Source organism: Sarcophilus harrisii, chromosome 1 (assembly GCF_902635505.1).
Source record: "Sarcophilus harrisii chromosome 1, mSarHar1.11, whole genome shotgun sequence".
NCBI classification, from domain to species: Eukaryota; Metazoa; Chordata; class Mammalia; order Dasyuromorphia; family Dasyuridae; genus Sarcophilus; species Sarcophilus harrisii.
The window spans coordinates 655,413,303-655,437,660 of record NC_045426.1 but is presented as its reverse complement, the minus strand read 5'-3'; the positions used below and the strand labels follow the sequence as shown (position 1 = coordinate 655,437,660).

General features: G+C 32.9%; 1 protein-coding gene across 3 annotated transcripts in view; it reads right to left on the bottom strand.

Moving 5' to 3' along the window:
- Positions 1–24,358, bottom strand: part of ZFR2 (zinc finger RNA binding protein 2) — a 113,225-nt gene that overhangs the window by 33,396 nt on the left and 55,471 nt on the right. For 2 of the 3 annotated variants that reach the window (XM_031947857.1, XM_031947859.1), the window contains exons 10-14: positions 20,925–21,044; positions 15,402–15,547; positions 13,340–13,478; positions 11,554–11,741; positions 10,222–10,393 (exon numbers count right to left, since the gene is read on the bottom strand). In XM_031947857.1, the coding sequence (XP_031803717.1) occupies positions 10,222–10,393; positions 11,554–11,741; positions 13,340–13,478; positions 15,402–15,547; positions 20,925–21,044 (765 nt within the window). The remainder of the gene's footprint in view (positions 1–10,221; positions 10,394–11,553; positions 11,742–13,339; positions 13,479–15,401; positions 15,548–20,924; positions 21,045–24,358) is intronic. The other variant, XM_031947858.1, reaches the window with a different exon arrangement.

Here is a 24,358-nt window from a genome sequence, read left to right as displayed (position 1 = left end):
GTGTGTGTGTTTGTGTGTGTGTGTGTGTGTGTGTGTGCATGTATGTGTGTGTGTGTGTTTGTGCTTGTGTGTATATACATAAATACATAAATATATCATAGCTTAACTATAGCCTGTTTGGGGGGGAATGCAATAGATAGGGGGATGAAAGGAGAAAAAAGAATAAAGTAAAAAAATATGCATCACTGAACAAACCTACAAGGAAGCAAAGAAAAGATGGACACTCATGAATATAAATATATCCTTTTTTGAACTGATAATTTATTGTTATATATTTTGAATCTTCCCTGATATTCTGCTGAGAACATAACAATGTCCTGTTTTGTTTTGTTTTCCTTTACTGTTTTTCTTTATTGTTTTTTAAATAAAAAATATATTTTTTAAATGAGTTGAAGAAGAAAATGTAAAAACCACTCAAGAATTTCTGCCAAGAAATAAAGTCAAGAAGAGTCACCCGAGACTGAAATGATTGAACAACAACAAGTTTCCTTCATATACTAGCTCTAAGTGCCTAAAGTCTCTCCACTTCACAGATACTAAAACACAAGTTAATAAGTAGGCATAGATCATATCCAAACACCACATATTCGGGTGTATAAAGCTGGTGAAATTATTTATGGTGGAGTTGTATGCATAGGAAAGTTACTTTGTTGGCAATACTAAGATTTTTGTTTAACTTTCATTGTCCCTGTTGATTAGTGAGCAACTGAAATATTCAGATTGTGGAATCCCTTGAAGGTAGAACAATATTGTTCTAAGACTTTTTATGCCATCAAGTTAGCATTTTTCAGAGCAGAATACTTTTGAAATCTCTGCTTTGGCCTGAATAGATCCTATCAGAAAGTCCATATCCTAAGAAATACTCCTCACACAATATTTTAGCAACCATGGAAGCTTTCTGGTTCTTGGTTAAATATGCCTGTACATCCACTATGTAGTTAGTCCTCACCTATATAGTTTATATCCTTGTTGTTTCTTTCTATAGAGAAGCAGTCAATCCAGGTGAGATACAGAAGTTTGCTAATTCTTATCTTCTCCAAATACACATCATCATTTAGGGCTTTGTATACAAGTACAAATCTCACATTTCATGGTAGAACCATGGCTATTTTAGGTCAATTAAATTGGTTTATTACCAGTTCTAAGTTCCTTTTCTGATTCATAAGTCCAAAGTCTTCAGGTGAAGTTTTTATAGCCACAGAATGATATGTTAAGGTGACTATATTTGAGATCAATAATATTTCAGTATCCTACCCCAATACGGTCCAATTTCTGTCACTGTCTCTATAGGAAAGTGCCTTCAAGTGACACCCTAAATTTGTGCCACTTGAGTTCTTCACCATGAATGTCTCCTTCACTTACATTATTGCACATAATCCTTATCAGCCATTTTTTCACTTTGTCAATAATTCAAAGGTAGAAAGAAAAAAAAGATTGTTTTAATGTAGCAACATTCACAAAAACTGCTAGTATATAAACTTTTTGCTGTATTATTGTTTGCTTATAATTTAAGGCCATGAATGTCACATAGAGTTATTACTACTTCTTTAGATATGACCACAATTTCAGTGTCATTTGATCTTTGGAATGGGGTATCCGCATCCAAATTAGTCCTTCTGGCTAGTAAAGTACATTGAAATCATAGTTGGCTGGTGTTCTTACACATACTCTGGAAGATAGGATCAAACTTGACATAGGCCAGAATATATCAGTATATTGTGTCAGTCCACACTTGGCAACTTCACAGTTCTTGAATTTCTCAATTACTTTCTACTTCAAAGATAAGAACACAAGCATATAGATGTAATGTGGATCTTGCTGTTAGTCAAGACTATACTGGTAATGTAACTAGTTTCATGTATTTAATACTTTCTTGGTACAGGACTCTTTTCAAATTCTTCAAGCTGGCATCTATATACACGGCAAGAGGCCTACAGGGGTCTGCACAGGTTAACATTATTGTATGTGTGAGGCAGTTGATCAAGTTCTTGAAAACTTGTTCATATATGTCTATCAGTCTACAAAAGATTGATTTTAAAATAATTTTGTATTTTCTATCCTGCTTCTTCAAACAAATATGTCTTAAATAATGTTATTCAATAACTTAACAATAGTAGCATAATCTTAAAAATGCTCAATAATAATGTTCCAAATCCTATAAAAGATTTTAGATCATTAAAGTTCTTGCTTGTACTGACTTGGCTACATCCAACAAATTTTGGTATGTTGTCTCCTCGTTGTCATTATTTTTAACAAATTATTGTTTCTATGATTTATGCTTTGATCTAAATCTTTAGGATTAGTTTATTTAGTTTCCAATTAATTTTTAACCTATGCTTCAAAATCCCTACATTAAATATACTGTTATTGCCTTATGGTACAAAAAAGAGTATTTAATATTTCTGCTTTTTAGTATTTGTTGATAAGGTTTTTAATTCCCTAATACATGTCAGTTTTTGCAAAGGTGCCGTGCCACACACAGCTATGAAATAAATATATTCCTTTTTATTTCCATTCAAACTAAAGTTTTTCATACATGTTAAGTCAGGACTGCTTCTCTTTTCTTTGAGTTAGTGCTCACACCTTATTGAAAGTCAGTGTGATCTACAAACTTAACTAAATCTCTACAAAACTAGCACTTAATCCCATTGAATATCTTGAGACCATTTTCCTCCAGCTAATCTAACTCTTTAATGAGTCTTTCTTCATTTTCTTCCAAGATCTTCCCAAAGTGATGAATCAAGATTGACACCAAGGTTGTGGCCCTGAGTGATTGAGAAGATAATGGCGCCCTCAATCATAATAAAGAGTCTGGGAAGAAGATAATGAGTTGTTTTGGACATAGTATCATAGATTTAAAGCAGGGAAAGATTATAGAAACCATCAAGTCCAGGTCCTTTATTTTCTTTTTTATTAATTTTTTTCACTTAACAAAAATCTTTTTCTCCTCCTTCATCCTCACCACTAAAAAAAAGAAGAAAAGAAAATCCTTTTGAACAGGAAATTCAGTCAAGCAAAACAAATTCCCATAATGTCCATGTCAAAAAACAATAATGTTTTGTTCTGTATCCTGGGCATATCTTCTCTCTGTCAAGAGGTGAGTAATATAATTCATTATTGGTCATGGGATGATTAGAGTTTTTAAAGCTTTAAAAATTGTTTATCTTTTATAATGTTATTGTTCAATTGATTTTTGCTCATTTTACTCTGTAGCAGTTCATGTATGTTTTCACAAGTTTCATTGAAACCATTTCTTTAATGATTTCTTATGGCAAAGTAGAATTCACTTGCATTCATATATCACTTAGCAGTCACTTCCCAACTAATGAGCATCTCTTTAGTTATCAGTTCTTTGCTACTACAAAAGAGGTATAAATATTTTTGTGCACAAGGGCCCCTTTCTTTTTTATTTGATCTCTTTGAGGGATAGGCCTAGTAGTAGTATAACTGGATATGCAAAGTTTGGTAACTTTTTCAGCATACTTCTAAATTGCTTTCCAGAAAGACCCTACTAATTCACAGCTCTACAATTGTACATGAATGTGCATATTTTTCCAAAGTTCTTAAACAATTGCCATCTTATTTTTTTTGTTACCTTTGCCAAAGAAAAACCAATCTCCTTATTTTTCAGCTGGGGAAATTGAAACACAAAGAAGTTAAAAGGCTTGCCTAAGGTCACTCTCTGAATCCCAGGACATAGCACTCTCCACTCACTACCCTTCTCAAGTTGCTTCTTTCTAAGTCTGAGAAGCCTATGAATCCTTGAGCTCAAGATAATGTATGACTACTGCTCAGGGAAAGCCAAAGGCTGGATCTCCAGATATAGAAGATAATTTGCATGAAAATGATAAGTGATCCCATAGGAGCTGATGAGATCACCAAGTGAGATATTACAGAAAAAAGGAGAAGAGGTCCCTGACTTGTTTTTAATTTCTTTTACTAAATTTTATAATTGTATCCACACACATCTAGAGCATGCTTTGGTAAATTCACTTTAAGATATGTTAAACTTTTGATAGTTATTTGGACTCCTTTTTCCATTATTCCCTGTTGGATTTCATTAGTGCAATGTAGATGGGTTGCTGATTTTTGTTTGTTGGCTTATACTTTTTCGTAGTTTCTGACAATTTTTTATTTTTTATCTAGTCACTGTGAATTCATTCTACTTTTTTATCTTGATAATCTTTTTTTTACTTTCTTGATCAAGTTAGCTCATCAATCAGTAAGTATTTATTAAATGCTGAAAACTTATTAGACACTGGAGACATAAATACAAATCCCTGCCCTCAAAGAGCTTACATTCTACTTGGGGGACATATTCTCAAATTAACACTATATAGGTATACAATACATACACACAAACATACATACATATTAAGCTATATAGACAATACAAACACACATATATAGTGTAAAATGTCTTACTGTGGAGTACCAAAAACTTAAGGGAATCATAAAAAGATGATGGTATCTAGAACTGAAAGAAAGTACAGTTTCTAGTAAGTGACAACGAAGAAGGAGACTATTCTAGGCATAAAGAACATGCAGAAGTATAGGAGTAGAATAATGAATGCTGTAAAAGGAAATAAGCCAGTTTAGTTACAACATAAAGTGATATAAAAAAAAAAAACAAATAAAGTTAGTCTGCAAAGATAAGCTAGAGCCAAATTGTTGAATAGTTTAAATGCCAAAAAGAGACATGTCTATTCGATTCTAAAGAAAATAGGGAGCCACTGAGGATTCTTCAGCAAGGGAGTAACATGGACAAACCTGGTTTTTTAGTAGTATCATTTTGACAACTGTGTGGAAAATAGAGTGGAAAGGGGGAAAGACTACAAAGATTCACTCTCAGGTATGCTAAAAGAACAATTAAGGAGGTTACTATCCAGATAAGAAACGAGAGCTTTAACTAGGCTGATCATGAATCATATAGAAGGATGCAATCAGATACTGAGGAGAAAGAATAAACAAGATATGGGAAATAATTAGATATGATTGGGGGAAGAGGACTTTTAGATTACACATCCAGATGACTGAAAATATGGTAGTGTTAAAAGAAACAGGGAATCAAAGAAAAGGAGTGGATTTAAGGGAAGGGATAATGAGTTCAGTTATGGATGAAGTCTACTGATTTTGTTAGTCTTGAAAAAAGTTAAGCTCTATCACTCTTATGGTCTTTTCATTTTTCATTTTTCTATTTCTGCCTTAGTTTTTTTTAATTTAAATACCTTTTATCTTTCCAACTACATGCAAAAATAGTTTTCACCATTCACCTTTGTAAAACCTTGTGTTCCAAATTTTTCTTCCTCCTTCTCTCCACCCACCCCACCTCTATAGACAACAAGCTATCCATATAGGTTAAACATGTTCTGCCTTAGTTTTAAGGTTTTTTCCTTTGCTTCTGGGTTTATCAACTTATTTTCTAAGATTTCTTTTTAAATTGCATGATTCATCAATATCTTTCTATTTTGTCATATATGGTTTCAGAGATATAATTTTTTTCTCTGCAATGCTTAAGTTGCATTAAAATTTTTTTAATAAGCTGTCTTATCATCATTCTTGGTAACAGTTATTTACAACTTCTATGATTTGTCCTTTAACTTATTATTCAAAGTGTCTTTACTTAATCTTTATTTAGATCTGTATCATTTACTTATTTTCTCAGCATCAATGCCAACTTGATTACATTATAATCAATAAATGTTATGTTTATTATTTCTACAGTATTCATTTATTTATAACTTTTATTTTTGCCCTGATTTATGATTTGCTTTTATAAAGTTATTATGGTATTGATAATATGAATATTCTTTAACATGATCAGAGAGGACACGAGAAGCTGTTCAAATATAATTTTTCCAATAGTATTAAAGTCTATTTTTAATCTTTTAGACTTATGTAATTCTAAAAGAGAAACATTAAAGTCCCTTACAAATAATGTGTCACTATTTGTCTTTCTACAATTCAATTATATTTTTCCTTTATACATTTAGCTGTTTAGCTAAATATGAGAGTTTCATTATCATGTGACAAAAACAAGGTAATTAATTGACAGCACTGATAGTAAGGTGCTAAATAAAACTTCATCATATCAAAAGCAGTCCCTAGAACAAGGATAACTCTCTAGTGTGGCTTTATAAATAGACAGGCACAGGATGGATTGTGATCTTCATCAATAGAGAGAAGATATATTTGAATGTAATCACAGAGTTACCTTAATATTTAATATTTGAAACTTTCATTATTCATTGTAGTTTTCCTATTTATCTCTCTCAAAACAATGAATTTATATCATTGATTTATATGAAATGATAACTGCAATTTCTGCTTTTTAAAGTTATGCAAATATACTGTTAAATATTTAAAGTTCTTCATAATCTGGCCCTTTACTTTCTTACCTATTAAACTTCACCAAGCACACTCTGGGATTTTTTTGTTATTGCTCTTATCCAATACTCATCTCCTGGTCACCTACACAGACTGCAACCAGTATTTGGCTTGCTCTTCCTTCTCACCTCTACCTCTAAAAATCACTGGTTTCCTTCAAGACAAATCAATTGCTTCATTTATAGAGGCCTTTTCTGGTACTCCTGAACTAAGAAAAGGGAGGAAAGAATGCCTTCCCCTCAAGAGTTAACTTAAGGCTACTCTGTATCTATCTTGTATGTTCCTATTTATCCACATATTGTTTTCCCCATTAAAATATAAGTTCTTATAATAGCAATATTGTAAGATGATCAACTGTGAATTACTTAACTATCCTCATCAATACAATGATCTAAAACAACTCTGAAGAAAATGCAATCCATCTCCAGAAAAGAACTCATGGTGTTGGAATACAGATTGAAGCATACTTTTTTACTTTATTTTTCTTGAGGGATTTTTTTCTATGTTTTTGTTCACAATATGACTAATATGGAAATATATTTTACATGATTACACATGTATAACCTATATTGAATTGCTTGCCTTCTCAATGAGGGGATTGAAAAGGAAAAAAGTAGAAAATTTGGAACTCAAAGTTTTAAAAACAAATATTTAAATTGTTTTTACATGTAACTGGGGAAAAATAAAATAAAATTTAATAATATGAAAAATGAAGACAAGGAATAGGAAAAAAGAATAGCCACTAGAAATGCTTTTCCTAAACTCCTTTACTCAATGAGCTTCAATGGCTCCTTATTGACTCTAAGGCAAAATAAAGTTCCTTTGTATGGACTTTAAAATATTTCACAATCTGGTTTCAATCTACCTTTTGGTCTAACCAAACTACTATTTTTTTTTTTTTTTTGGTAATTCACACATGATAGTCTATCTCCTATTTCCATGCCATTTCATCCTGAAATTCATATGCTCCACTCCTCTGCCAATCAAAAAATCTTTTATTTCTTTCAAAACTTTGCTTAAAGCTTTCCAAATTGTACAACTGTTGGTGCTCTTCCAAGCTAAAAATTTACCATGCATTTATTTTATATAGACATGTTTGTTTGTTTATATGTATATATATAGAGAGAGAGAGATATGTCTGTCCCTCAAAAGAATATAAGCTCCTCAAAGGTAGAAACTATTATATTTTTGCCTCTATATCACCTGCTCTTAACACAGTACCTGCCCATAAATTAAGTACTTAATTAATTATGAAAGTAAGGAATGAGAAATTAAACATTTATTAAGCGTCTACTATGGGCCCAACACTATAGTAAAAGTTTAACAAATATTATTTCATATGGTCCTCACAACAACTCTGGAAATTAGGTGCTATTATTTCCATTTTACAGTTGAAGAAACTGAAGTAGGCAAGGATATACTGCTTTGCCCAGGACCACAGAGCTAGTGTATGAGGCCAGATTTTCATTCATATGCTCCACTCCTCTGCCAATCAAAAAATCTTTTATTTCTTTCAAAACTTTGCTTAAGAAATAAGCATATTAAAGCTTTCCAAATTTTACAACTGTTAGTGCTCTTCCAAGCTAAAAACTTACCATGCATTTATTTTATACAGACATGTTTGTTTGTTTATATATAGAGATATATGTCCCTCAAAAGAATATAAGCTCCTCAAAAGTAAAAACTATTATATTTTTGCCTCTATATCACCTGCTCCTAACACAGTACTTGCCCATAAATTAAGTACTTAATTAATTATGAAAGTAAGGAATGAGAAATTAAACATTTATTAAGCATATACTATGGGCCCGACACTATAGTAAAAGTTTAACAAATATTATTTCATATGATCCTGACTCTAGGACTTGTGTTCTATCCACTGAGTCACTTAGCTGCCTTAATTGGCAGGTAATCATTATTTTAAAACATGCTTCTTATACACAGTAGGTTGTTAGGATTTATTTTTTTAATCTATCCTTTGATTCTCTTTCATTTGAGAGTTCAATCCATTCATAATAAAGCTTATAATTTAAGTTTATGCTTTACTCTTTCTTTTATCTTATTGTAAATAAGCAATTATTCTCTATTACTTTTGCTTGTACTAATTTGATCCTAGCCCACTTCCAGATTTATTTTCCCTCTCACTACCCTGTCCTATTCCAAGTTCTTTGAGATTACTTTAATGATTAATTTCTCTTCTTTTTATTATTTTCTAAATTTTTACTCTTCCATTTCCTATACAGATAAAAGTATAGCTCAGATTCTTTCCTTTCCCACTCCTACCCATCCACTCTCTTAATGCAAATAACACTAATTTATACAACTCTTTTCTAAGAAGTATTAATTTATATTGGTTTTTTCCCTTATGTCTTTCCTCTATAAGGTTATTTTGAAATATTAATATCCAATTTACAGATTAAAGCACTCAAATGGTCTTGCTTTAATTCTATGTCCCATTTACAAGGTGATGATTCAGAAATATAGATCCTATATCCAAATTATCTGTTATTAATACTGTAGATCTCATCCATTCCTCTCCTACTCATGTTTTGGTTTTGTTTTTTGGTCCCTCAGAGAGGCCTTAATCCCATATATATAAATTTATGAAGGAAACAGTATGATTCGGGATAAAGAGGGACCTAAAATGCCTTTACATTTACTACTTGCTTTTATTAAGGCCAATACATTCTACCTCTTGACTTATGTCCCCCCAAAATGTTTGCTTGCTGTGTTGGATTTTCAAGAGGCCCAATCTCATAGGATAGTATGTTGACCATGAAATTTTGAAGGTTATTCCAGCAGGTCATTATTTCTGGAAGGCCCTGAAAGTTGTAAGGGTTTCAAGAGATTTAACCAAGATTCTATTTTTTCACTAATTATTGAAACTCTTTCTATTCTTCAAGGACAAACTGTTATCTTCTCTCAATGAAGTCTTCTTGATACCATTCAGTTGAAAATAATCCTCAAATTTTCTTAATCTTTCCTTTGCCTCTATCACATTCTACTTTTTATCAGCGACATATATAAAGACTGCAAGCTCCTTGAAGACAGGTATCATGTATATTTTTTCCTATTTTTATATCCCTAGTGGCTAGCATAGTACTTGACTCATAGTATAAATTTAATAAATATTTGTGTATAAGAAAGTGTCGATTAGGGAATGGTTAAACAAACTGTAGTTACATAGATGCTGTGGAATATCACTATACCCTAGAATTGATGAATATGAAGAACATAAGCAGACATGAGAAGGTTTACATGAACCAATGTAATGTGAAGTTAAAAGAATCAGAAAAACAAAATTTTGGAAAAAAATTCAGTTTCAATTTCCTTGTGCACTTGTTTACATTGTTTTAAAACAATGTAAACAAGTGCACAAGGAAATTGAAACTGAATGCTGCAAAATTATAATGACCAAGCTTGGCCCCAAAGAAGCAATATGTACTTCCCTCCCTTCTTTGCAGAGGCAGAGGACTATGTACATAGAACACTGCATATACTTTGGGACTTGATTGATGCATCAGTTAGTTTTGCTGAATTTTTTTTCTCTTTCTTTTTTATCCTTTGTTACAAGGGATCATTCTCTAGGTAGGGGAGGAAAAGAAAGGACTATGTACATAGAACACTGCATATACTTTGGGACTTGATTGATGCATCAGTTAGTTTTGCTGAATTTTTTTTCTCTTTCTTTTTTATCCTTTGTTACAAGGGATCATTCTCTGGGTAGGGGAGGAAAAGAGGAATATATTGGGAAATTATGGTGATGTAACAAAATATACCAACAAACATTTTTAAAATGTGTCTACAAGGGAAATAGATGAAAAACAACCTTACCAAAAGTTGCTTGGATAGCTGCTCAGTGATTTTTTGGAGGAGAGACTGTGTGGGCTTCTCAGCCGACAGAAGGATGAGGTGCACATTCCTATCTCCTCGGAGCAGAAGGCCCTTTGCTAGGATTCCAACTCGCATCACACCTTTCAGTATTCTTGATGAAGAATCTATTTTGCTGTTAAGAAGACAATCACAGGAGGGGATGTAAAAAAATACTGAGATTCTGAAAAGGAACAGCAAGAAAAATTCAAAATGTTCTTCTTGATGCTAAGGCACAATATTAGCACTCAGTTAACAAAAGTTAACAAAAGCTGTGTATTGTCCTCAGTTAATAAAAGTTGTGTATTGAGCATTGTTGTTTCCTGCTAATTGCCTCCCCAACTATACCCATGTGTTCAAGAAGAACCATGTTAGATGTACTTTACAGATTTGAAATTATTTTGCAAAACTGAGTATATTATGTATCTACATGTAGTAAAAATGTAATAAGTACTTGTTCATTGAATGCTAATTGAAAAAAATTAAAATGAACAGAAATAAGGAAAAGAAAAACAGGTTTGAAAATACCAAAAATAGTAGAAGACAATGAAGGCTGATAGGAAAGAGTAGTACAAGGCAGTATAGGATGATGGAAAGAGCTCTAGACTTGAAATCAGAAGACCTCTATCCAAGTTCCATTTCTGCCATTTACGTTGTGTGACCATAAACATGTATCACATAACTCACATGTATTTCAGTTCCTTAACCTACAGGCTTTAGGCTAAATTATATTTAAAGTTCATCAATATGGTCTCTAAAGGACTCTTTCAGCTTATATGTTACACATCAAATTTCTGTCCATCTCTACATACAAAAATGTACATCTCTTCCTAAAAAGCTTATAATTTAACTCTTAGTTAATGTAATGATCAAAAATAGTGGTTTAGTCTTGCTTCTGATTTGGCAGATTCTTTATAATGGAAAGTTTTATTATTTAGCCATTCTGGAGTTTTAATGTATAGCATCAATCTGTTTGGAGATTCTAATTATCAGTGGGATGGACACAGCAACTCATAAAATCCATGTAATATAGCAGTGTTTGGTGGAACAATCAACCACACTCTGGAAAGTATAAATTTTGAAACACTACAGTAAAGAAATTTCTTTTTATAATAATCACTATTAATGGGTATCAAGTATGTGTATTAGTGGGAAAAACACTGGAGTGAGAAGCAGGAGATCTAGATCTTATTCTCTCATCTATAACATGAGAGGAAAAAGGGATGGACTAGATATTCTGATATTCTTCCTATATTCTAAATTCCCTTCCAGTTCTAACATCCCATGTCAAATTACCGTTTTTCACCACCCTCTTCATCTTGTTCTGATTTTTCTTCTGCCAGGATATCTGAGACCAGCTTGAGGGCTCGTTCTGAATGAGAAACCACTTTCTGGATGGCCTGTAGCTCTGCTTCAGTGGGATAAATAGTAGAGTGCTTGGACATGATATGCCGGTCATCAGATGTGTTAGGACGCCTTGAACCCTGCCGGAGGGAAGGACACACATTTAAACAAATAGAGATGATAAGAGGAAGCAAGGAGAAAAAAAAGGACAAAATGAGAAAGTTCTCACAACTATATCAAAACTACTGGACCAACAAAGCCACTGCAAACAATGCTACAATGCTCTTAATGCTACAAACAGCATTAAAACAAAGTCAAAGACAGCCTGGCCAAAACCAAATTGTACTCATTTTAATGAGTTTGGTTTGGGATGCTTTAAAAAGAGAGAAGACAGAAACTGCCTGAATTAAAATCAATTAGAATTAACACATAAGTTTCTAGCTTACATAGAAAGTGGAAAAGAAGGGAAAAATCCATAATTTTGATGAACTAATTTTGTACCTTTGTCTTTCCAGACACTCCTAGTGGATTCCTGATGACTGCAGGAAGCACAGATCTGATTTCTAGTTGGTTCCCCATTGACAAAACTTTTACATTTCCCATCTAGAGATTTTAAAATCAAATGGACTGGCCTCTTTCCTTCAGCAAGGCTCACATGAGATGGCTCATATTTAAGATTCCCATTCAACATCAGGAGCCCAACCTGCACAGACAAATTAGTTCTAAGAAGATCTAGTAAGAATCATATTCCCAAGAATAAAGTTGGATGACTGAGATTTCCCAAGAAAGATAATGATACTAAGAAGTCAATAGGATAATGTCATTAAGTGAAAATATATAGCCATGTCAGAAACATAACATCCACTAAGCCAGATAAGCCACATCCTATTTATTACAAAAAAGACAACATGAAAGCCACCTCAGAGAAAAATAAAAGAACTTTATTTCTTAAACCTATAACAAAAGTCAGGCATCTTAATATACATCAAGAAAAAGTCATGCCCTGTATGTGCACGAATGTTTGTGGCAGCCCTTTTTGTAGTGGCTAGAAACTGGAAACTGAATGGATGTCCATCAGTTGGAGAATGGCTGAATAAATTGTGGTATATGAAAATTATGGAATATTACTGTTCTGTAAGAAATGACCAACAGGATGATTTCAGAAAGGCCTGGAGAGACTTACACGAACTGATGCTAAGTGAAATGAGCAGGACCAGGAGATCATTATATACTTCAACAACAATACTGGATGATGACCAGTCCTGATAGATCAGGCCATCCTCAGCAACGAGATCAACCAAATCATTTCTAATGGAGCAGTAATGAACTGAACTAGCTATACCCAGAAAAGAACTCTGGGAGATGACTAAAACCATTACATTGAATTCCCAGTCCCTATATTTATGCACACCTGCATCTTTGATTTCCTTCACAAGCTAATTGTACAATAATTCAGAGTCTGATTCTTTTTGTACAGCAAAATAATGTTGTGGTCATGTATACTTATTGTGTATCTAAGTTATATTTTAATATATTTAACATCTACTGGTCATCCTGCCATTTAGGGGAGGGGGTGGGGGGGGTAAGAGGTGAAAAATTGGAACAAGAGGTTTGGCAATTGTTAATGCTGTAAAGTTACCCATGTATATATCCTGTAAATTAAAGGCTATTAAATAAAAAAAAAAAAAAAAGAAAAAAAGAAAAAGTCATGCAAACTGAAGATAATCTAAAGACTTACCAAAAGTGAGGGAACAGGTACCCCTGGTCTGCCCATGAGGGGAGGTGGAGTCCAATCAGTCACTATTCGGCGTTGATGTTCTTCCCAATATAAATGTTCTTTTCCTACTCGCCTCCAATATATTTCTTCTTCATAGAGTCTATGAGAAAAAGACACTATGAGACCAGAGACTATGTCAACTAACTATATAAATTCCTAGGCTTCATGAATCAGAAACAGATGGTGTCAATACCATCCTAAGAACAAGGAAACAAACCAGAGGCATCTATATATCTGTTTCTGGATTTGAGCATGGTGGCTATCTTGTTATAATTCATTATTACTAGAATTCTCTTAAATGAGATCTTCCCCATCATCTTTCAGGAATGAGCTCAAAATCAACCCCTATACAAAAGCTTTGTCCAATCTTTTCAACCCCAGTCAGAAATTATCTACTTTCCTCATAGAATTTTAAGGGAAACTTTTGAAAATCTTAAAGTGATAAATAAATGTTATTATTATTACTATTATTATCTTTCCTTCCTTTAGTTTTCCTTAGTAATCTGGATATAACCTGTGCTTCTATCATATTCTATTCTTTATATTTATTGTATGGTTACAACCTATTTTTGTTGGTTTTACAGCATTCCTCATGCAATATTGTAAACTCTATTTGGACATGCACATACAAATTGATTGGGAATGATTAAATGGGTGTTTGAAAGTGAAGAATATTAATGCATCATAAGAAATGATGAAGAAGAAGAAAACAGGAAGAATAGGAAGATTTACATGATGCAAAATGAAGTAAGCAGAACCAGAAAAACAACATACATGACTACAATAATGTAAATTATTACAATGTAAATGTATTTTAATTACAACAAATGTATTGCAACAAATTAAAAGGATGACAACAACAAAATTTGAAATCAAATACTGCATAATAACCAACTTTGGTCCCAAAGAAGTAATTTGTTTTCTGTTTGGACAGACTGTATTTTAATTAGATTTGTCCATATCCCCAGTTTCTACCATGGGGCCTATTATAGACAGCTAATAAACTGATGTTGAATCAAAGACTGAATGCATTCTATAATGAAGAAAAGGCAGTGGTTTAGAAAACAGAAGACTTGTCTTTGAATCCAACTATGCCATTTACCATTTTAGGAACTTGGGCAAAAACTACTTTTTTGATCCTTAATTTCGTCATTTATAAAATGGAAATAAATATATTACCTACTTCACAAGGTTTCTCTGGGGCTCATTTAAGATAATTAATGGGTGTAAAGTACTTAGTAACTGTAAAGTGATATGGCAACGTAAATAGATAGCAACCATTGTTATTATTAGAGCATAGAGCATAGATCATGGAACTAGAAGACACATTAAAGCTCCTTCGAATCCAGATTTCTCCTTTTACAGATGAAGAAATCATAGAATTTACTAATTTGTCCATAGCCAAATAGCCAATAAGTAGAGACAAGACTCAAATCCATGGCTCCTGAAGCCATCTCAGTATTATTTCTATTATTCTATGTTACCTGTCATTATTATTATTTGATTGATTCAAAAGTTCACCAGGAATTAACAAAAGCATTAGGTCAATGGAAAGAGTGCTGAATGTGGGAGTCACAGGCCAGCTCTGTTACTACCTGTATAACCTTCCACAAGGAGACTTTTTCCTCATCTATAAAATGAAGAGGTTGGATTAGATGGGTTCTAAATTTCTTTTTACCTCTAGATCCTTTGAAAGAAATGAGATCAATATTCCTAAAACTTAAATGAAATTCTTTTATTATTGAATCAACAATGATTTCATTATGCTAACTACACAAAATTATTTAAAATTTAGAAAATTTTCAACCATTCAAAATATTTGTCAAATAAGCAATCCAAACATAAAGAAGAAATTTTTCTTTTATAACTGCTCTCTAAATAAAGACACTGAGAATGATTAACATTCTTCTTTCAGAGGGGAAAAAAACAGTTAAAAGGTCACTTAAATATAACATAAGTAGGTAAGTTTCAAAAAACAAATCCCTAAAAACTCCATACTTTTGAAAACTTCTTTCCATTTTACCTCATTTCTTTATGACGACGCTGTTGTTCCTCTTGCCAACGCTTCAACATGTCTTTCTGTTTCTGTTTCTTTATTTTCTCTTCGTGGTGTTTCCGAGCTCTGTTGCTGGGCTTAATCTCAACTGGGAGATCGGGATTCACTTTTTTCTGCAAAAGGATAGAAATAGTTTTAAAATTTTGCATGGAAAAAATTCATAGCATAACCTACTTGTTTTCTTGATGAGTAAACTAAGATCTAATTCTGAAGAGAAAAATAGAAAGGATTCAAACAGTATGAAAAAAAGATATTGTCTAAAGATACCAGTATACATGCTTTGAGAACTCACCAACCAACTTGATTTTTAAAGAAATGAAAAGATGCAAGAAAGCCTAGCCAACAGAACGAATAAATTTAAAAGCATGACACAATCCCCTAAAAACCGTATCAAGAATATTAACTCAGAAAGAGGTTCAGAAGGAAAGCAAAGGAGAATAAAAAGGTTTTGTTTTTGTTTTTGTTTTGAAGGCATAATGGAGAAAAGAGGAGACTAAAGGAAGTAAGCAGACAGGGTGGATGAGATGATGGACCACATAAACAAAACTAAATTCTAATTTTGCTCCTGTTTTCTATATCAAGGAACATGATCTTTGGTCTAGAAAAAGCAGGTTAAAATGGTTAATAGTGTGTGAAAATAGGGAGGTGACAGAATTGTTGTACTCTGCTCTTATTAGATGACAAGTGGATTATTTAAAAGCTAAACTCTTTGGCTTTCAGAATTCACTATTTAGTCTTCTTGGATTCCAACCTACCAAGCTTACTACATATTATTCTCTACACACTCTACAATTCAGAAAAACTGTTCTGTTTCATATAACATTCTATATCTCCATACCTGGTATGCATATCTTCTTCACCTCTTGCTACCTTAAGTATCTCACCATTCCTGCTATCAAAGTACTTTCCCTTAAGCATAGAGCTGACTGCATGACTCCAACGGCTTCCTATTGCTTCTAGGATAAAATATAAACTACTCAGTTTTTAAAACCTATACAACCTGACCCTATCTATCTTTTCAGCTTCACTAGATATTACTCCCCCCCCCCAAAAAAAACTTCTCCGCTCATACTCAGCATAAAATCAAACTGTCTCCATTTCTTTACATGTGTTAGTCCATTTTCCATCTCCATGCCTTTATGCTGGCCATCCCTCATGTCTGAAAGGCACTCCCTCCTTATCTCTGCTTAAAAATTCCCTCTTCCTTTAAGATATAGCTCAAACATCATCTTCAGCATGAAGTCTTTCCTGGTGCTCTAACTGCTAGTGATCTCCTTCCCAAACAACTTTCACTATATTTAACATGTGTGTGTGTGTGTACATGCCTGTATGTGCATTTATTATATATTTTTATTTATGTTTGTACATATTTATATTTATATTTATGTTGTACATATATTTTATATGTACTTTTTTCTCTCATTAGAATGTTGAGATGTTGGTTTAACGTAATTTCTATCAGGTTGCCTTTCAGTTTTTCCAGTAGTTTTTAAGTAATGAGTCATTACCTCAGTATTTGGAATCTTTGGGTTTACTGAACACTGTATAACTAGATTTATTTGCTTCTGAATCCTAGGTATATAATCTGTTCCATTGATCAATTTTTCTATTTTTTCCCCTAAAAAAAAAAGCACCAAATAGCTTCAGTGTCTGATGTCTTAAAATAGTATTTGAGAGTGGACATTTCTAAGCACTCTTCCTTTTTTCATTGTTTCCCATGAGATTCTTGACATAGTGACAAATCCTCTATGAGGAACACTATTCTTTTCCTAATCTGTAAAAGTAACCTTTTGATAGTTTTATTGGAATGTCACTGATTCAGGGAAAATAGCTTAAGTAATGTAATATTTTTTACACATTGTCATGATCCAAACAAAAACAATACATTTCTCTAATCTTTTAAGTTTTTCTTTATCTCTGTAAAAAATGCTGAGAAACAGAATTCATTTAAATTTTGTATCCATGTAAATTTTTAGTGATATTTTCTGTTTTTTAAATCCTATAGTTATTTCAAGTATCTTTTCCTCTTTGCTTCTCAGAATCGCATCATATATGATATGATAAATAGTATTTCTTTTTAGAAAAGAAAAAAAATTGGGGCAGCTAGGTGGTACAGTGGATAGAGTACCAGCTCTGGTCAGGAAGACCTGAGTTCAAATCTGACCTCAGACACTTAACACTTCTAGCTGTGTGACCTTGGGCAAGTCACTTAACCCCAATTGCCCAAGTATCTATTCAAAATAAAAAAGAAAAGAAAAGAAAAAAAATCAGAGTAACTGATTAATACACTGGAAAATTCCAAAAATAAGTGCAATGTATTATCTATGGTCTCCCACCTCCAAATAAGGCTTTTTGGGGGATGTATTCTCATCTCTCTTCACTGAATTCTGCATGATCTTTATAATTTTGTTACATTTACTTTTGATTTTTTGAGATATAGTTGTTTTTTTCCATTTATATTATTGGGTTACTGGATATATTATTTTCTTAGCTCTACTTGGTTCACTCAATATAAGTTCATATAGATCTTTCTTTGCTTCTTTGTATTCATCATACATATCATTTTATAGTACAATAATATTTCATTAAATTTGTGTAACACAATTTGTTTAGCCAGTCCCCAGTGATATGCATCTACTTGGTGTCTAATTCTCTATTCCAAAAAGTGTTGCTATGAATATTTTGGTATGTATTGGGACTTTCTTTTTCAATTTCAAAAAGAAGACTTTCAAGGTCTTCTTTTGGATATAAGTCCAGTAATGGAATTTCTGATTCAAAGGGTATAGATTAGCATTTATTTACATAATTCTTAATTGCTTTCCAAAATTATTGTAACATTTCACAGCTCCACCAACAATGTGTAACTGTGCCTATTCTTCTACAACTCCTCCAATTAATCATACACACACACACACTCACAGAGTTTCATATGCTGGATACCAAACTTATCAGAAAAATATGATAAAAAGATTTTTTCCATTCAACTATTTTCTTTCTTCTAGATACACTAATGTTGTCTTGCAGAAGTTTTTCAGTTTCAAGTGATCAAAGGTATCTGTTTTATCATTTATAACTTGCCTCTATCTCTTGTTTGAATAGGAATACATCTCCTATCTACAGTTGTGACAGATATATGAACTATTTCTCTTCTAATTTTTTATATAGTATAATATTTCATTTTAGAATATACTGCAGAATATGATATAAAGTGCTAGGCTGAGTCTAATTTCTACCAGACTGTTTTCCAGTGTTACCAGCGATTTTTATCAAATAGGGAGGTTTTCCTTAGGTAATTTATATTTTCTACTTAATCAAACACTAGATTATTGAGTGTTATTGTTTCTGTCTAATCTGTTCCATTGACCAAATCAGATGACCTGATAAACTCAGCTTTATAATGTAATTTGAGATATGAAACGATTTCCCCATAATACTTATTTTTCATTATTTCCCTTGATATGTTAAATTACCAAGAGGATATTTTATAGAACTTGTTAAATAACAAAACTCATTATAAAAACAAAATATCTAATTGCTATAACATTAAAATTATAAATTAATTTTAGTATATTGTTATTTTTATTATATTTGCATGGCCTCAACATGAGCAGTAAATATTCCTCCAGTTCTTTAAATTGTTCTCTATTTCTTTAAGGAATGTTTTGTAATTAAATCTATATAAGTCTTTTTTTGTGAAATTTGGGAAATTGATCTCCAGATATTTTGTATTTTATGTAGTTATTTGGATTGAGATTTATCTAATTATTACTTCTTGAACAGTCTTAATTTGCAGAAATGCTAGCTGAAACGTTGTTGAATTTCTTGTCAGTGTATATGCTAATTATATTGTCAACAGAGATCATTTTATCACTTCTTTATGTATCTTTATTCCTTTAATTTATTTCTCTTATTTTATATCTATTGCTAGTATTTCCAGAGCTATATCAAATAATTCTGGGGAGAGTGAGCATCCTTGTTTTGTGCCCAGGATTACTGAAAAAAATTCTACTATATCCCAGTTACAAATGATACTTGGTTTTGTCTTAAAAAGATGTTTTTTAATGATGTCAAAAAAGACCCCGCTATACTCTACACTTTGTGAATATCTTTGCTTGGCATGTTTTATGATTTATTCATATTTACTAATAATATTTATATTATATAAATCATATAGGAAATATAGACTATATTTACATATAAAAATTATACATAAAAACATAATATATAAATAAATATTAGTGTTATTTACTTATATTTATTCAGAAGACTTTAAGCAATTATTTTTGTGATTTGTTATCACAAATTTTATTATTATCAAATAAATATTACATGATCTTAAAACATGCACAAAAGATTTCCTGTGGAAAGAAAGTGTCTAAGACTATATTTGCTTTATCAAAAGTCTGCTTATAACTAAAAATATTTTGTTTTAAAATTTTGTTCATTAGGAATACTGTTCCTTAGATTTTTTTCTTTGTTTTCCTCTTTTCCTAATTCAGGTATCAAGATCAAGTTTGTATCATAGAAGAAATTTAGTAGGATTTCTTCTCTGCAATGAATAGAACAAGACCCCTGGGGTTGGGAGGTCTTGAATATAAATTCAGCATCAGACACTTATTGTGTGATCTTGGGCAAATCATTTAACATCTGTTTGTTTCAGTTTTCCTCATCTATAAAAAGGAGGTAAAAATATTAGGGTTGGTGGAAAGAGGGCAGTGACAAAGCAGTGAAGCCCAGAATTTCTTGAAGAGAATTTCTTAGGTTAATAAATAAAACTAGAAGCCAGGGTTTGGGGAGAGAAATCTACATCATTGTTAAACTGACTCTTAAATTGCTACATATTTGCTAAAATATGAGACTATTGTACTTATCCCCATAGCTTGCTTTTAAACTCTTAGACCTCATCTTTCATTTCCAGTCTCCCTTGAAGTCGGGAATATCTGGGTTCAAGACCTGCCTCTGACATACAGACACTTAACATCTCTCAGTGACCCAGGCAACCATCTAAGACTATATGTTGCAAAGCACATGCCAATGTACACTGATGAAGGGTATTCCTTCCTGGGAAGTTTCCTATTTAAATGAAATTACAGAACTGGTCATCCTTCTGTCCCCCATTCCTCAAAAAAAGGTAAATCATGGTAACATTCAAGGATGCCTTTACTGCTCGTTTTTATAACTACAATCACAAGGAAGTCTCATAGTTACTGCTGGAAAAATTCTTGCCAGAGTCCTCAACAGGCTGATCCTTCACCTGGAAGATAGTCATCTATCTGAGAGCCAAGACTGAAGAATGGACGATATGGTGTTTGCTGCCCAACAATTTCAGGAGAAATGCCAGGAGCAAATCAAAGTAGAGGTTTGTAGACAATGTTTGTCAATCTGAACAAGGCCTCACAGTCATGAAGGCTTGTGGAAAATCATGGCAAAATCTGATTGTATGAAGTAATTCATCAGTATTTTACATCAATTTCATGACAGCATACTTACCTGGGCTCTAGATAATGGACAATTCTCTTGAGCTTTCCTAGTCACCAATGGAGTGAAACAAGGCTTTGTGCTTGCTCCCATACTTCTTAGCATGATGTTTTCAGCCATGTTGTCAGACGCCTTCAATGAGGATGAACACAGCATCAAGGTCAGCTACCATACTGATAGGAAATTCCACTTGAAAAGGCTAGAAGCCAAAACTAAAAGTGGAGGGATATTGGTGCATGTTTGTTTGCAGATGATTGTGCACTCAATGGAGTCTCTGAAGCTGAGATGCAACAAAGTATGGATTGATTTTCTGCTGCTTGTGCTAATTCTGTCTTAACAACCAACACCAAGAAAATACAGGATGCTCTAGCAGTCAGCACCACATCATCCATATGTGAAATCACTGGTTACAGCAAATGGAGAAATTCTGAATGCTGTGGATAAGTTCACTTACCTTGGCAGTATACTTTTCAGGGATGCACACACTGATAATGAGTTGACGCAGGCGTTGCCAGAGCTGGATCAGAGTTTGGGAGGCTCAGAAGGAAAGTGTCAGAGAAGAAAGTATGGCTACCATACTGAAGGTTTACAGAGCCATTGTGCTGACTCTTTTGTTGTATGCCTATGAAACCTAAACAGTCTACCAGCATCAGGCCAGGAAGCTGAATCACTTCCACTTGAATTATCTTACAAAAATTCTGATGATCACTCAGTAGAATAAGATACCAGATGCTAAAGCCCTTTCTTGAACTAAACTGCCAAGCATTCCCATTCTGCTGCAGAGAATGCAACTCTGTTGGGCTGGTCACACTATTCAAATGTCAAACTTTATTCTTGCCAAAAAGAGTGTTTTATGGAGAACTCACACAGGACCAACACTCACAATGTAGTCAGAAAAAGTGATACAAGGATACTCTTGAGATCTCTCTTAAGAAATTTAGAACTCATTGTATGCATTGGAGACACTGAAACAGGACCACCCAGCATGGTATGTCCTCATCAGAAAAGGTGCTGTACTCTATGAGCAAACCAGCATGGAATTAGCTCAGAAGAAATGCGAGATGCACAAAGTTAGAGAAGCTGACCCAATGTTCATAGGGATTATTTGTGTCCAACCTGTGGCAGACCATTCCAAGCTCATATTAGTCTGATCAGCCACAGTTGGACCTACTGTAACTTGACTCTAACATAGTGATGTCATTTTGGTTTTTATCAAGAACAAAGGACAACAACCAAACAATCATCACTTTTAATTTGACTTAAAAGCTCTTGATTTGGGCTATGACATTCCTGAGAATTTTCATTTTAAGGTTTCTTTCAGGAAGTGATTAGTAGATTCTATTTCTATTTTTACTTTGTCCTCTTTTTTAAAATATGTCTGGTAATTTTTCTTTCATGATTTTTTTGAACTATGATTTCCAGGTTCTTTTTCTAGTCAGGATTTTCAGGAAATTCAATTTTTTTTTCTCTTTTCTTTTCTTTTTTGTCCAATGATTCTTAAACAAACTCTCCTTAATTTATTTTCCAGGTTTGTTGTTTTTGAAATAAAGTACTTTACATTTCCTCCAATTTTTCATCTTCGGACTCTCTTTTAATATTTCTTGTTTTCTCATGGAATGTTTAGCTTCTGTTTTGTCCATTCTAATTTCCAAGGAGTTCATTATTTGAGAAACAAACCTTTTGTACTAAGCCATTAATTCTATTTCATAGTCTCTCCTAAATAGCTTTCCTTTTTCCCCACTTCATTCCTTTATTGTTTTCATTTCACTTATATGAAATTTTAAATTATTTTTTAAAGCTCTTGCATAATTTCTTCTAGGAATTGTACTTGATTTTGTAGCCAAGCTGTGTTTTTTTTAAAGAGGCTCTTCACGTAGAAGTTTTGGAAATATTCTTTTCTTCTGGATTTATAACTGACATAACAGTACATTTTTTTGTGGTCATTTTGGTAGAAGGACTTCAAATATAATTCCAAATATACACATATACACAGCAGGATTAGTGTATATTTGGAATTATATTTGAAATCCTTCTCCATGGTCAAATTTGGAAGAACTAAATTTCCATTAGCATAGATTTTAAGAACCTAGGATCACCTCCACACTATAGGAAGGCATCAAAGAACTTCTAACAGGGAAAGGGAGAGCACTGAACTTGTAATTTCCATGGTATAAGGAACTCTCTAGGGAGGACACTCCTGCAAATGCACATCAGCATCTTCTCTATAACTTATAGTCTTGAAGAATAACCTACCACCCTAAGAAGGGAAGTGGCTGATAAAGGTTCACACAACCAGTATGTGAGTCAGAGACAGGATTTAAACTCGTACCATTTAGGCTCTGAAGTACTTAGGCAGCTAAATTGGAACAGTGGATGGAATACTGGGCCTGGAGACAGAAGGATCTGTATTCAAATGTTACTATCTGTGTTATCATGGGCAATCACTTAACTTCTCACAGCCTCAGTTTCCTCATCTACAGGGATGATAATAACATTCACCTCCCAGGGTTGTTATGAATATCAAATGAGATAACACTTGTACATCACTTTGTAAACTTTAAAATGCCATATACATGCTAGTTATTATTATAATTATCACCAATTACAAAAGTAATAATAATTATATGCCCTCCACTAGTGTATTCATAAACATCCACACCATCTTGCCAATAATAATTATTTACATTTATATAACATTTACCTTGTGCAATTTTCCTCATAACTCTGTGAAGTAAATAGTTTAAGCCCTATTATCCTCATTTTATAGATGAACAGGGGTTTTTTTTTTTGTTTTTTGTTTTTGCTTAGATGACTTGCTAATCACACAGATAAGATTTATCTGAGCTGAGACATGACCCAATCAGGGGACAGGGTAGGGGAGAATGTCCTGTCTCCAGTTCTAATGGTTTTCCTACCATGTCACCCTCCCTTCTTTACCTTGTGACATGAACAGAATGGGAAAAGGACTTTTTAAGGACAACATTTTTTAGTAAGCCATTCAAATTATAAAAAGCTTTAGCAATAAAATATTTATAGTAGCTCTTTTTGTAATGGCAAGGAACTGGAGATTGAGAGGATGCTTATCAGTTGGGGAATAGCTGAATAAAATAAGTTATGGTATATGAAGGTAATGGAATATTATTGTTCTATAAGAAATGATTATCAGAAAAGGCTAAAAAGATCTACATGAACTGATGCTGAGTGAAATGAGTAGAACCAAGAGAACACTGTAATTACTAGAAGAACCAGTAACAACAAGATTATGTGATGATCAACTGTAATTTGACTGTAGTAATTCAAAGCAATTCCAATAGACTGGGGTTGGAAATACCAGTCTCATCCAGAAAGAGAACTATGGAGACTGAAAGTGTATTGAAGCATAGTATTTTTCACCTTTTTGTTTGTTTGTTTGTGTCTCATGTTTTTTTTTTTCCTTTTTGGTGTGA